This window comes from Peromyscus maniculatus, chromosome 12 (assembly GCF_049852395.1).
Source record: "Peromyscus maniculatus bairdii isolate BWxNUB_F1_BW_parent chromosome 12, HU_Pman_BW_mat_3.1, whole genome shotgun sequence".
Lineage (NCBI taxonomy): Eukaryota > Metazoa > Chordata > Mammalia > Rodentia > Cricetidae > Peromyscus > Peromyscus maniculatus.
The window spans coordinates 65,434,046-65,450,169 of record NC_134863.1 but is presented as its reverse complement, the minus strand read 5'-3'; the positions used below and the strand labels follow the sequence as shown (position 1 = coordinate 65,450,169).

The 16,124-nt window shown below is 37.0% G+C and overlaps 1 protein-coding gene across 1 annotated transcript in view; it reads left to right on the top strand.

The window, feature by feature from the left end:
- The window catches only part of Samsn1 (SAM domain, SH3 domain and nuclear localization signals 1), a 49,755-nt gene that overhangs the window by 29,200 nt on the left and 4,431 nt on the right, over window positions 1-16,124 (top strand). Inside the window, exons 5-7 of the mRNA XM_006983596.4 lie at window positions 476-627; window positions 3,336-3,542; window positions 6,043-6,193. Coding sequence (XP_006983658.1) covers window positions 476-627; window positions 3,336-3,542; window positions 6,043-6,193 — 510 coding nt within the window. The remainder of the gene's footprint in view (window positions 1-475; window positions 628-3,335; window positions 3,543-6,042; window positions 6,194-16,124) is intronic.

The following is a 16,124-nucleotide window of genomic DNA, read 5'->3' as shown; positions in this document are numbered from 1 at the left end:
TTTGTAAGTTCTCTCTCACAGTCTTTGTACACATTCATAATTCTGGAGAGGATGTTTATTACAATTATGTAAGTTATAGGGAACCCTGAAGTGTCATGTGTTGGGCATTTATGATCAATAATAATACATAATAATTAAACCGTGTCCATCAAATTCTATCTTAGTTTTTGAGTATGAAATTATCTGTCTAGGTCAAGTTTTGAACCTGTGCCTTGCTCTAATGCAGCAATTGGGCACTGCCTACTGCCCTTTAAGCTAGCTCAGATCATCGAGTTCAAAATGAGATGGTATTGGAATAGGATTGAGGAGCGTATCCAGACTGGTAGGGAAAAGAGTCAGGGCTAGCTCAGAAGAGTGAGCTACTGAAGGAGTTTGATGAGGGGCTTGAAGAGGCTGACATCCATTGCTCCAGTTTCAGACAAGGTGCAGGAGGCTGAGAACCTTCCATGAGAACTGTGAACCTTTCCTTCACCAGGTGGAGTAACGAGCTGTTCAGATGGAACAAGTAACAGGGACAGTTTCCGGCTGGATGACGACAGCCCCTACTCAGGGCCGTTCTGTGGCCGGGCCAGAGTGCACACAGACTTCACACCAAGTCCTTACGACACCGACTCCCTCAAAATCAAGGTGGGCCCACATTACATGTGCTTCCTGGTTTGTCAATGCTAGTTGCACGATATACTTTAGGGACTGCAGGAAGTATGTTCTTCTCGTAGTAGGCTGGACCGGCCCCCAATGGGAAGAATTTGAACTTAGTGTGAGAGGGGGTGAGAGGGATCAGTCTACTGTGGCCATTAGTATAAGATAATACAAGCGTAGAGTCTGTGGGAGAGAGATAAATTGTCTGCTTTTTTCTGAACTCTGAAACTCTCAGAGGTCATCAGCTAGTCGTGCCCACCTGATTCCAGCTAGATTAAAAATAATGGAGCAAAGAGAGGGAGAGAAGACAGAACTATGGGGCAGGAACCCAGCAGAGCAAAGGCTTGGGGATCCAGATGTGGCTGGGCAACTCCAGTTCTTTCTAACTGCGTTGTATTGTGTAACCAGAGCACTTTTCTAATTGATAACCCCACGCCAAATTTTACCTTACAACAAATTACCCTCAACTCTGAGGCTTCCAATAACATATATTAATTCAATCACAGTTTTTGTAGGTCATAAACCTGTGTATGGCTCAGCTGTTTTCTTCATAAGGATACCCCTGGCCTAAGTCAGGTTGCCAGCTCTGCTATGATCTCCCTAGGATTTGAAGTCCTTCTTAAAGCCCCCATGTGTTAGTAGAACATAGTTCATAATACATCCCTATGAAACTATGCCTATGTGCCATTAAGTTGATTTTTCTTGATTTCTCATAGAACACAATAAAGATTCCACAGTTCCTGAGGAAGAAAACATTCTTTGCTTGGGTCATCTGTTAACTTTGTTGAAATGTAGAAGTTTAAAAGTTACCAGGTACAAGACCACAGTGTAAAATCTGACAGGAAAGACCCAGTGAAGAACTGCCACACCTAGAAACTTGTTAGAGCTCCTAGGGAGATTGCTGGTCTCCTAGGTGGATGGTGTCTGACCTGTTAATACATTCTCTCAGGGAAAAGTGCAAACACCTAGACCCAAACCCAGAAGGCAGACAAGTACACATACTATACCAAATCAGAGAGATCATATCTTTCAATCACAATCATACTCAGTTATATATTACTATAGCAAATAAAATTTGTGTTTCATGTCAATTATACATTCACAGACTTGCATAAAAATATAGATTTAAGCATAACTTTAAGGATAGAGCCTTAAAAGTAGCAAATATTGGGATCTATAGCATCTCTTGGGGATGTAAAGTTGTATCTCAAAAGAGTAACTATGATTCTTATTTGTGTAAATATGACTCATAAAATAGGCATGTATTTTCCTAGAAATGAAATTTCCTCAGAAAGAAATATCCCCAGGAGAAATTTTACTCTTGCCAATAATTGCATTCTACAGCTAAATGTAGTCTTAGATATGAATACACAAAATGCTACTTGGTTTTGCCATATCAATCTGCCTAGTTCATGCTTCACTGAAAACTTCGTTGTGGATTTTATTCAATATAATATCTCCTTTTGATGTTATCATAAATTTTGAGCAATCCCAATGAGGTCACAACATGTTACCTGGGAAATTGAGGCCCTTACATGAAATTCTTAGTGCCATTAATAAAAGAATTAATAATGATCTCAAAATTTAAGAAAATTTTATTGTAATTTAGAAAAAAACAGCATAGCACGTTGTAAGTATTCCCAGCTACAGGGAAGAAGAAGAGGAACAGAGAAAGACATGGCATTTGAGTTCGTTCTGCATGGAGGTCACCCACATGGCAGAAAAGCAACCACATGGTAGAGATGGGCACTGCAGAGAAAGAAAGAAGGCAAAGTATTAGGGAAGGCACACTTAGAAAAAGATAAGAGCATGAAAAGAAAAAAGTTGTGTTTTTCTGAGTAATTCAGACAGACTTGAGAAATTGTCTGCAGTGCTATAGGAAGGTGACAATTATAGGGAGCAATAGCTCTTTAGCTCACTAAAGGGCTCGTTATTTCTCTTCTGCCTTGAGCACAGCTTAAGGTGAACCCACTTCCTAGTCCTTTGGCTAGATGATTGGCCAGACCAAACAGATAAATCCTTTTATATTTTGAGTACCTTGAAAAGTTAGGTCTCCACCCAGGCCAGAGAGATAGTTTTCCCCATTACTTTAGTTTGATAAAAACAGTTTACATGGACTTATTTTATACTGTAAATAAACTATATCAGATGAGCTAAAATCATAGGCAGAGTCCAAGTGTCTTCCTTCCCCTTTAAGATAGCCTGTTTGAATGATGGTTTATTGAAGCATGTTTCAATATTGATTTAGGAGGGGGAATAAAAAGGGATTCTTTTTGAGCTCACAAAACTTGAGTTTGAGTTCTGACACCATCTTTAACTTCATTTAGGCTAGAGAAAAGTCACTTAACACTTAAAGAAATAGTCTGATGCCTCATACTATTTACCCAATACATATTTAGTAAGCATAAGACAATAGTACATTTAACATGTATACCATGTATATTGTTCTGCAAATGTAAGTTAGTGAGTTAATATGATAAGGAAAAGAAAAGCATCATCAAGCATGCTGGTGTTTTCTTTGCTCCATAGTGAACACTGTCACTGAAGAAGTGAACTCCTATCTATTTCTGTAGTCTCTAAAGACCTGTAGCACAGTACCTTCCTTCCTCGAAGATTCCTACAGTTCTGTTCTTTGTCCATATTACCAAAGCATTGTGGTGCTGTGGAATTTGACTTCTATTTGTTTTTGTCCTTAGAAAGGAGACATCATAGACATTATCTGTAAAACACCGATGGGAATGTGGACAGGGATGCTGAACAATAAAGTGGGGAACTTCAAATTCATTTATGTGGATGTTATCTCAGAAGAGGAAGCAGCTCCCAAGAAAATAAAGGCGCCCAGAAGCAATAAAAGAGAGAGTGCCAAGACTCTGCAGGACTTCTTAGAGAGGATTCACCTTCAGGTTAGTAAACCTTTGGTCTGTTTGGTTTTGCTGAAAAACGGGTAGAATGAAGAGTTGAGGAGAGTGGACCAGTATTTACACAGGGTTTTTAAAAATATAAGATTTACAGCAAAGGAAAAATCTGTTTTCCTAGAACAGCTCTTATTTATCCTTTATCACTTTTATTATGCAAGGACAGGTAACACCCTTTGAACTAATCCCTAATGGTACTTAGCAGCCAGTGACAGCAGAGATTAATGTAGAGAAGAGGTAATGACAATTAAAGAATGTATATCCAGGAGAATGGGAGACCATGGGAAAATGTTTAAGTGAGAACAGTAAAGAGAATATGAAGAATATAGTGAAATTTGACGGACCAAGAGATCAAAAGGAAGTGCAAAGAGAATAACTAAAAATAATCATCTCAGAAGTAATTTCAGAAACAGTGATCATTAGTGTTCTAAGGATCATTTCAAGGAAAAGTTTGTTTTATCGCATGCCTTTAATCCCAGCACTCGGGAGGCAGAGGCAGGCGGATCCCTGTGAGTTTGAGGCCAGCCTGGGCTACAGAGTGAGTTCCAGGAAAGGCGCAAAGCTACACAGAGAAACTGTCTTGAAAAAACAAAAACAAAAAAAAAAAAAAGAAAGAAAAGTTTGTTTTATAAGTTTATAAGCACTTTACTTGATCCCATCACACCTATCACTGGCACTCCAATCATCTGTTTTTATAACCCTATTTTTATTATATTAGTACCTATTAAAAGAAATAGCTCTTATTAAGCGGTATAATATGCTACATAGTACAGTATACACCATCAGTAGTATCACTCCATTCTCAGTTTTACATTCCATTTGTAAAATTCACTCATCAGTACTTGGATACTGCAATTCATAAAGACAATAGGAATTAAATTTTTCTAAATTGATATCTCTGAGTTATTAAGTTACTCTCATGTCTACCAATATACTGTTTAAGTTTCATCATAGAATGATTGGTACCATGTGATACTCCTGGGAGGAAATACAGTTTGAAACCTGCCTCTGTCACCCATGGAAAAAGATCTAAGTGTGTTAAACATTGTACTCAGGAAGTCACAGTTAGATTCTTGTGTAATAATGGAAACTTGGGCATGCTGTGTTCTTCTAAAACAGACTATTTTTAAACAAATTATCATTCTTCTTCCCCCTTTTTGGTTAAAATGTGGTTTGCAGTAAGTTTTTCCTGATTACTTAAAACTTTCTGATACCATATTCAATTTTAGTAACTGAAATAAAGATATTAAAACTATATTCAAGTAAAATGGGAGACTTTTTTTGAGGAAAGTGAAAAACCATTTAACTTCACTTTGCATATTCAGTCTGTTAGAGCAGTGGTTATAGAAATACCAGAGTGGTGGTTCTCAACCTTCCTAATGCTGCAAACCTTTAATATAGTTCCTCATGTTGTAGTGCCTCAACCATAAAATTAGTTTTGTTGCTACTTCCTAACTATAAATTTGCTACTGTTATGACTCATAATGTAAATATATGATATGCAGGGCATCTGATACACAACCCCAGTGGGGGGTCATAACCCACAGTTTGAGAACCACTGAAATACTTTATGATCAGAAGTCTAAGCATTTTACACTAATAGATATTGATGCAAATGATAGACAAAATATCCCTACTGAGGAAAAGAAATAAACACTTTCTTCAACTGTGAGCTTTTCACTTGTAATTAAAATTTTAATTTAGAAATGAAATAGCAAGTTTGTGATGCATTAGATCTATAATATCTTTCAATCAGTCAAAATGCTAAACTCATTCTGTATACAGAATTGTGTCTGTTTCAAGTTCATTTTTACTTTTTCCATTTATTTATTCATTTAGTGTGTGTGTGTGTGTGTGTATGTGTATGTGTGTGTGTGTGATATGTGCCAAGGTGTGAATGCGGAGGTAGGGGACAACTGCAAGAGTGAATTTTTTCTTCTACCATTATGTTCTGGGGCCCAATCTATGCCATCAGCCTAGGCAGCAAGCAGTTTATCTACTGATCCATCTCAGTGGAGCTCAAGTTCATTTTTAGCTACACTAGGAAATTAATGAGAGTATATGTTTTCATGACCAAGCAATCAAAAAGAGAGATTGGTTCAGAAATATCACTATAACTTAATCTATTAGAGGTACTGTATTGAAAAACTTCAGAAAATACTGTGTCAATTTAACTAGGGATAAAGTAAAAGTGCCAAATGGGATGGACAATTCAGCTGGTAAATGATCCATGATTTCCCACTATTATAGATTCAAGTGATTATTACTTCTTTACATTTGTCCTTCTGAAGGTTAAGAATCTACAGTACTTCCTATTAAATGCCCTAGAGTTTGTTTGTGGGGAACTAGTGTAAACAAAATAAGCTTAGGCATCAGTTCCATTGGTGTTTTTGTTATCATAGGCATTTCTATATTTACTAATTTAGACAAGACACAATATTTGAGCCTTACTAGTTTACAGGTTATACACATTTCCCTCTTCCTACAGGAATATACTTCAACATTTCTGCTCAATGGTTATGAGACCCTGGAAGACTTGAAGGATATTCAAGAAAGTCATCTTGTTGAATTAAACATTGCCAATCCAGAAGACAGGATGAGGCTACTCTCTGCTGCTGAGAGTCTCCTGGATGAGGAGAGTAAGTATACATACCCATTCTTCTCCTTCCTGATCATCATGCCTTAATATAAATAATAAAATTATTAAAAGCAAAGCCCCAATGTCACTTACTAAGAATCATATAAAGCATTCTTCCCTATAACTTCAGAGAATTTTTATATAATATCTGATACAACTCTGGCAAAAATGTATAATTAGGAAAAGATTTTCACTGTATTCTTACAAAAGGAAAAAATTTACTGGGTCTCTTGTTTTGGTTCTCCTAAGCTATTAATTTACACACAGTGGATGCCTGTATTCTCAAACACTAAGAGACTTAGAGACAAGTTTTTTAGGGACAGTGTGAGCCATTAGTGAGAAATGCCATACATGTCTTCCTAGAACAACACTGCCTGGCTCTGAGCTAATGGGCTTTCCCCACAACACAGGAAAATTCATTTCATTACCATATAGTCACATCTTGCATGTGTTTATAGTACTCTCTGTAAATGTTATAATAGCTTGCAAAAATATTCAGCACTCACTTTTATTATCAGAGACGGCTCTCTGTATTTGTAAATATAAACTAAAGATGAAATAATAAATGCAGATTCATTTATAGTTGAGTACAAGTTATGCCAGCTGGGCTTATAAAACTGGAGTAGATTTTATTTTTACAATTGCCCATTCAGAACACTATTTCTATTAAATCTAGTCAAACGCCCAAACCCTGAGTTTAGGGAAGGCCAAATACTGCAGAGTACTTGGTAATGGAAGAAAAGAGGAACCGAGCCTCTTTGCTAAACACATGCAAATATGGAAAAACTAATTAGACTCCATAGCTTTTTATGTATAGTTGTTGTTATTGTGTGTGTGTGTGTGTGTGTGTGTGTGTGTGTGTGTGTGTGTGTGTGTGTGTACAATAATTATAGATATGGTGGGGGCTGGGAGAGAATGGTGGCCGCTGGAGGAGGAGGAAGGGTGGAAATGATGCGAATACAATGTACTCATGTATGGAATTCTCCAACAATTTTTAAAGAGAAAAAACACAAAAAGAGAATGGAATCTAACTTCAAAGCTCAAAAAAAAGTATTTCAAACCATCCAATCTAGTCTTCTCTTCAAATGTAAAACTAACTGTAGCTTTCAACCACTTTCTTCAAACACAATACTCTTAGTAAAACTTCATCCCATGTTTTCATGTTTGTTGTTTTCCTTGGTGCTGTTCAGAGCTCAGATAGACAGTTAATCTCCCTACTTACAGTGAGAATCTGAGGCGGTAAGTCCCTTGTATCTTGAGCAGAAGCTTCTAGTGATTTGAGTTAAGATTCCAGCCCAATGTTGGAGAGGCATTGCTGAGATTATTAATATTGCAAGAAAAAACAGTTCAGATGGTGATCAAGGAGGCAACCTGTATATAGCAACCAGACCTCTTGACTGCCTTTGTGGGTTATCTTGTACCTCATTTCAAAAGTCCTACCAGCCGGGCGGTGGTGGCGCACGCCTTTAATCCCAGCACTCGGGAGGCAGAGGCAGGCGGATCTCTGTGAGTTCGAGGCCAGCCTGGGCTACCAAGTGAGTTCCAGGAAAGGCACAAAGCTACACAGAGAAACCCTGTCTCGAAAAAAAAAAAAAAAAACCAAAAAAAAAAAAAAAAAAAAAAGTCCTACCAAACTGAGGCATAGTCTGTCTATACTTGTTTTGTATGTGGTAAGAATTCATGCACTTCTTTCGAATCTTTCTTACCTTTTTTTTATACTTGCAGTCTTGGGTTTACACAGATATTTTTCCTTTCCCAACATCTTTGGCTTACATGACTAACCCAACATCAGTAGAAATCATTCTAGGCCTGGTTTTTAAAGTTTTATTTGAAGTTCTGGGGACTGGGGCATGAGCACAGGAGGATCGAGTCTCAAATGTAGGCAGAGACTGACTTAGACAACTAGACAGCTTATTTAGTAGCGTGAGCCCAGATACAACTGGCCAGTGAGAACTGATACAGAGAATCTCTTAGGTAGATGAGGCAGGTTCTTTTACATTCTGTCATTTCCATTCATGGCTCCTCATTTAAACAATGTAAGAAGCTAGTTCTGTAGGTGTCTCATGTTGATCATGTGTAGTGATGTAGCCAATCTCCAAAAGAATGTGACCATCAAGTACAAGGAAAGAGTAGAGTGTTTACTGAATGTTTGAAAATATTTGCTGTTCTCCTACAATTCAAAGCACCCATCTTGTCCTATTTCCAGCTGAAGAAAATAATCAGAAATGAATTTTGAAGAACTCAAAGAAATAGATTAAAAAAGGAGAGGTAGGGCTGTGATCAAAGGCACACTGCTGTAAAGCTCAAAGTTCCACCTTCTGCATGTGCAACCCAGTAAAGATAAAAATAAAAAATAAATATTTTAAAAGGGAAACTTTCTGCTACTTCATCAGTTTCCTAAAGGGTAATATTTGCAAGATAGAAAAGCTAAAACATGAATAGCTAAGTAGATTTTTCAAGTCATATCCAGGACTTAGTCTCCTATGCCTATGAGGTTGTCTGTTCCAGCTTTTCCTGGTATCTGAAGACAAAATACAATTGTCTAGAAACATCATGTGACGTTCATTGTTGGACATGTAAAGAGGATAAATGCCAGAAATTGTTTCCCTGCATAAGACTTCTTAGAATGTGGTGTTCGAAAGTCAAGAAATGCTGAACACTCAACTATTGCCTCTTATGTAGAAGCATCCATACAGAGTCTACTTTCAGGAGACAAATAATAGAAAAATGCAGAGTTGACTTGTGTCACTTTCAACACATAACCCCGAGATTGCTCTTATTTTAATCTTATGGTATAAAGTAGTGTTAGAATATACATGTCAAAAAGATGCATATTGTGTGTTAGGCTATTCTGACTGAAAGCTATTTATCTTCTATGAAACTGCTTCGCTTAAGAAATAAAGAAGAATGACTTCCATTTGTTGATAAGATGGTGAATTCTGATGATGCGGCACCATACTGCTGCAGGCTTATTTTTATCTATCCTACTTTGTGAATCATATCTTCTACAACCAACCTAAAGATTAAATGCACAACCTTCATGTTCCTTGAATGATAAAGACCTTGAATATATGGTTATATAAAAGTGTGACATTGTTTAAAAAACCAAATGCATGTCGAAGTCACAGGCTAAAAATAACTCTATGAAAAGAATAGGGTGCACAAATTAGCTCCATTTATGTACATGTCTTTATTACTATCATGGAATAAGACCAGTTTATGTATGTCAGTCCATTCCTAGTTTGGGGTTCCATTGTTAGGTGAACATTTGGAGAGTTTTGGCTTTGCCAGTCATTTAATATAAAATAAATAAGCAAAGTGGGCATGTTTCTTAAGTGTTAAAACCTTGTGATAATTCAGGAAAGAGAATAAGCCAGATGTGAGTCCTTAATGTATATAAAGTATTTAAAGAGGATAGAAGATATGACAATGGGCGGGGAATAGGAATCTAAGATTTAGAAAATAAAAAAAAAAAAGCTTTTTTTTTTTTTCCATTTTCTCTTAGCCCAGAAATAGATACTGTTGTTCTAACTTTGACCTTTATAATGTAAACTGGGTTAAATATTTTAGGACACTACCTAGTGGGAGGCAAGATTCTGATAGAAGGAAGGCCAATGAGAGGTGTTCGAGCTGGTCATGGGTTTACTGCTGGACAACAATGACTTTTGGGTTCTGCAGTCCCAGCAGGATAATCAGAGGTATTCAGAATCCACTCCCATGTTGCATTATCCCTGAGCAGAATAAGGTCATTGGCTCTTTCACCTGGGGATGTAGCTAAGGTGTGAGACAAAATGTGGACTGTGAGCCAGCTCTTGAAGGAACAAAAAAAAACGGGATCTGTTTACACGGTACATATAAAGGTTCCTGTGTTTATGGTGGGGCTTTAAAATTGGTCTCTGCTTTGGTAGGAAATGTTCTCATCAACTTGAAGAGGTGTGTGTGTGTGTGTGTGTGTGTGTGTGTGTGTGTGTGTGTGTGTGTGTGTCTGCACATGGGTGGGTGCGCACATATGCATGTGGGCTGCTGGAGGTTTTCTACAAACATCTTTAAAGCCCCTTTATCTTACTCAGAAATGCTTACTTAGAATAAAATAGCTAACTGCTGTTTGTAGTGTATAGTTTCAATTTCTTCTGCACAGTTTCTTTCTGAACATTTGGAATTATATTGATGTATCATAAATGTGTCTACCAAACTATGTACTGGTGTCCTTGGGGTAAAGGGGGGATGGAAATACCTTCCTTTCTGAGCACAGAGGGCTAATTAAATTTTAAATTGTAAAATTATGGTCACGAAATAAGAAAACTTCGCAGAATTAGTATTCAGTCTATTTCAGACACTTGTACATTCTGATTTCAGTGCCAAGTGAGGAGGAAGGGCGAAGGGTGGGTTGTGTGCCAGGTTGTTGGCACAGGCTGTGGTCACAGCAGCTCCTCATTGCTCTACCATCCCCAGTGGTGCCTTCCTGCCTGCCCAAGTTGATGCAGGGCAAATGGGAGGGCTCTGTCAGTAGCTGGAACAAGCATCTCTAGCAGGGGCGGTATTCAGCCATGGCAGACAGCCGTCCAGCAGTTGGCCCAGCAGTGTGCCAGTCTAACCTGGAGTCTAGCCCTGACATGTGTACCTGGGCTCTCTAACCCACCTGGAATATGATTTGAATCTGGATACAAAAAAAAAGATACACATTTTCAGAAAAGATACAATAATTGCTCACATAAACAAGTAGATGAGACAGACAGATATGTTATTGGTATTTGTTTACACAATCACACACCCACACAATTTAATGTTTCTAATCATAGCTGCTTGGCTTTAGGATTTAAATTTCAAGATTTATTTTTGCTGTTACGCTCTAAGATTTCATTTATGGCAAATAGCATATTCCATACAATAAAAAAAATAAACAAATCAAAACATTTTTATCCATTCTTCAGAGAGTAATTTCTAGTGAGAAGAACTTAGTTTTCACATCAGTCATATAAAGACTACTGTAATGCCTTTGTGTGCATGTGTGTGCATGTGCATGTACATGTAACACTCTAGCATTTCCTTTTATGCTACAGTGCAACTATGACCTAGTCTAGGCGATTGGATTTCCTCTGGGCACACATGTCATTAGTCGGTAGAATACTAGGCTGCAAAAATACATGGGTGACTCCATCTTCTCTCACAGCTCAGAAAAATAGCCACAACCAATTGCTTTCCCTTGAATGGACTTCTCATATTTTGTTGTCATTCTAAAAATTAGGTTACACACACACACACACACACACACACACACACACACACACACACACACACACACACACACACACTGCAACTGTTGTTACCACATAATTCAAGGGCATATTTAAGATGTATTAGTTATTAAGATTGCCTCCCTAGACAAGGCCTCACTATACAAAATACAGGCTTGGTTATCTGTAGAATGGCCGGATTTCAGTGTTAGGGACTCAAATGGAGCTCAAACTTGAAAAGGCTTGTAGCTGCCCTAAAATGTATATGCCTGTTCTTCTTCACTGGTGATGGGACACAGACACAGAATGCAAGCTTCATAAAGCCAAGCAGCACCTTCATTACTCTCAAGGTTCTTAGAATCCTTTTTGGTCACCTTTAGTTTTTATTTAACAAGTGTAAATGTTGTTTTGTTAGTGTACAACCACTTTCCATCAATACTTCCTTTGTCCAGGCATTTCCCTGTGTTTCTCAGCTTCCATTATTTTATATGTTAGGTAGTCAAAGAAATGGATATTTTTACATCTAAAGCAAACATGATAGTAAAGTTGAAATCTGGAAAATTTAGGGTTAAAAATCCTGGAAGGTCAAGCCAATGGGAAGTTCTGACTTCACTAAACCTTTAACTTTGTAACATGTGAGAATTGAGAAGCTTGCTTTCCTTGGAGACAGAAAAGTTCTTCCCAGGAAAAGGATCTAGTTTTATGACTTTAAAGTGTTCTTCACTTTTAATATAATTGAGACTGCCTACACTTAATTAATTAAATGTCACAACTCCAATATAATTATTTTATGAATAATTATATTAGCTGTCTTATGTTTTAAACACCATGCCATTTTTCAACATTGATGACAATCTTATATCTATGATTTTTGATTTATGGACTTTATATAATTCTCTAAAACTTTTGGTAGGGAATAAAATATTCTCTAAATAATTTTTTTAATATGGTAATTTTAATTTCCTTATGTAACATATAGAATTCAATTATTAAAGTTATATTGTGGCTACTATTAATTGATTGTTAAATTGCTAATAAGAAAGATATATCAATAATTATACTCACTTATGCTCATGTTTGGGAAATTCACAAATCATTCTGTGGCTATATTGAATAAAAATACTATTTTAACTTTTCCAGTATCTAAAAATAAAATATAAAATATTATAGATATCTAAGAAATAAACAGTAAATCCATCTGTCATTTGAATACATCCATTTGTTAATTAATTATCTGAACATATGCTCTTATATAATTTGAATAACCATAGTATAGAAAAATACATATTGTTTATTTTGTTGTTGTTTTGCTTTTTAAAGTACCACCAGAAATATTGTAGTGTGTAAACATTTCACTCAGATATCCTCTGTGAAGTCAATAATTTTGGCAGAAAACTATTTCTTATTACAATGTGTTATTTGCCTGGCTAGTTGAAATGATTGGACCACAGGACAGAGCTGATGTAGACTGTGGTATCAATTTCCAGGTAAGCCAATTAGTTAGCCTTGCTCTGTTCCAACTACACATGAGAGGTCTAAATGAGTTAGAAGAAAATGTGAATGTATTACTGTGAGTTTATTCTCTCTGTAGCAAAAAAGAAAACCCAAACAAATAAAACAACAACAACCATAGCCCAAGACCTACATCTGTCCCAATCCCTGACTTTAGTGTCAGGAGGAAAAGGAACAAGAACAACTCTGGCCCTTTGCATCCAGAGCCCGGGTGCTATGGCTCTGTCCTCTCCACAGTGCTCTATAATGACCTGCCTTTTCTTTTTATAGTTACAGTTGAGGGGTTCCAGCTGATAACCTGCCTGAATTTATTGCAACCCTGGTGGGAAGCATCTGAGGAGAGCAGTCATGTTTTCCCTTCACGAGGAAACCATTAGCAAATCACTGCTGTTCTGTAAATTACTGTACTGCTTAGGTCTCAGCCTGAGAATCTACTTTCTCTCTTCACAAAAATTGCAGATGGAGGGACTCTCACAGTAAAGAATCTGTATTTAAAACCAAGCAATTCCTAGAATTCAGAGACTGTGAGACAGCATTTCTCAGGTGGAAACAAAACAAATGCTCTTTCATTACTAAAACAATGTATGTGCTCTGGAAAAATCCAATTTTCATTGACTGTCTGGGGACCATTTGTGGAGTGTGTAGAGGCTTCTGAGGATGAAAAAAAAAAGAAGCTAAGTGTTTATTTTTTGAAAGATAAAAAAGGAGATAATTTTGGAAATCAAAGGCTTCAGAGCCTAAGTTGTCTGTCTTCAGAATTGCTCCACAAACTCTACTCAACCTGAACAGGACACAGACAGGGCTAGGAACAAATGAGAATGATGATTGCAAGTTTTGCTTAGAATGTTATTCTGAACAGAAGTAGTGCGGGGCCTTTCATTTTATGTTGAGGCAGTAGGTCCACACTTAATCTGATAAAACGTGGCCTTTTGTTCACCAGCATGACTAGAGGGGTCATACTCAAATATCTACAAATGCTGGAATATTGGTATGAACTCTCCTTTGAAAATCAGGTAGAATTCTGCATTGAAACCATCTAGTCCTGGGCTTTTTTTTTTGGTTGTGAGACTTTTACTGACTGTTTCTATTTCCTTGGGGGTTATTGGTCTATTTAAATAGTTTATCTGGTCTTGATTTAACTTTGGTATATGGTACCTATCCAGAAAATTGTCCATTTCTTTTAGATTTTTCCATTTTTGTAGAGTACAGGTTTTTGAAGTATGACCTGATGATTCTCTGGATTTCCTTGTTGTCGGTTTTTATGTCTCCATTTTCATTTCTGATTTTGTTAATTTGAATGCTCTCTCTCTCTGCCTTTTTGTTAATTTGGATAAGGGCTTGTCTATCTTGTTGATTTTCTCAAAGAACCAACTCTTTGTTTCATTGATTCTTTATATTGTTCTCTTTGTTTCTATTTTATTGATTTGAGCTCTCAATTTGATTATTTCCTGGTGTCTATTCCTCCTGGATGAGTTTGGTTTTGTTCTAGAGCTTTTAGGTGTGCTGTTAAGTCACTAGTGTGAGATTTCTTCAACTTCTTTATGTGGGCATTTAGTGCTATGAATTTCCCCCTTAGCACTGCTTTCATAATGTCCCATAAGTTTGGATATGTAGTACATTCATTTTCATTGAATTCTAGGAAGTCTTCAATTTCTTGCTTTATTTCTTTCTTGACCCATTGGTGATCAGTTGAACATTATTCAGTTTCCATGAGATTGTAGGCTTTCTGTAAATTTTTTTTTTTGCTGTTGAAATCTAACTGTAAGCCATGGGGGTCAAATAGAATACAGGAGTTTATTCCATTTTTTTTAATCTGTTGTCATTTGCTTTGTGACTGAGTACGTGGTTGATTTTAGAGAAGGTTGCATGGGGTGCTGAGAAGAAGGAATATTCTTTTTTTGTAGTGGTGGAATGTTCTGTAGCTATCGATTAAGACCATTTGAGTCATAACATCTGTTAGGTCCCTTATTTCTCTGTTAAGTTTCGAGCTGGCAGATTGGTCCAGTGGTGAGAGTGGGGTGGTTGAAGTCTCCCACTATTAATGTGTGGGGTTTGGTGTGTGATTTAAGCTTTAGTAATGTTTCTTTTACATATGTGGGTGCCCTTGTATTTGGGGCATAAATGTTTAGAATTGAAACTTCATCTTGTTGGATCTTTCCTGTGATGAGTATGTAATGTCCTTCATGATCTCTTTTGATTGATTTTAGTTTGAAGTCTATTTTGTTAGATATTAGGATAGCTATACCAGCTTGTTTCTTAAATTCATTTGATTGGAAAGTCTTTACCCAGCCTTTTACTCTGAGGTAGTGTCTGTTTTTGAATTTGAGATGTGTTTCTTGTATGCAGCAGATGGGTCCTGATTTTGTATCCATTCTGTTCGCCTGTGTCTTTTTATAGGTGAATTAAGTCCATTGCTTTTAAGGAATATTAATAACCAGTGATTGTTAATTCCTATTATCTTTTGGTGGTAGTGTGTGTGTGTATTTCTCTTCTTTGAGATTTACTGCTGTGGGGTATCTATTGCCTGTGTTTTCATGGGTGTATCTGACTACTTCCTTAGGTGCTTCCTGTAGGGCTGGATTTGTGGATAGGTATTGTTTAAATCTGGTTTTGTCTTGGAATGTCTTGTTCACTCCGTGTACGATGATTGAAAGTTTTGGGGGGTATATTAGTCTAGGCTGGCATCCATGGTCTCTTAGTGTCTGCATTATATCTGTCCAGGTCCTTCTGGCTTTCAAAGTTTCCATTGAGAAATCGGGTGTTATTCTGATGGGTTTGCCTTTATAAGTCACTTGGCCTTTTTCTGTTGCTGCTCTTTCTTTCTTTATTCTGTATGCTTAGTGGTTTAATTATTATGTGGCAAGGAGACTTTTTTGTTCGGTCTACTCTATTTGGTGTTCTATAAGCTTCTTGTATCTTCATAGGTATTTCCTTTTTAAGTTGGGAAAGTTTTCTTCTATGATTTTGTTGAATATATTTTCTGTGCCTTTGAGTTGGTGTTCTTCTCCTTCTTTTATCCCTATTATTCTTAGTTTTGGCCTTTTCATGGTGTCCCAGATTTCCTGGACATTTTACGTTATGACCTTTTCAGCTTCAGTGTTTTCTTTGACTGACGAATCTATTTCCCCTATTGTAGCCTCTACATCAGAGATTTTCTCTTCCATCCCTTATATTCTGTTGGTTATG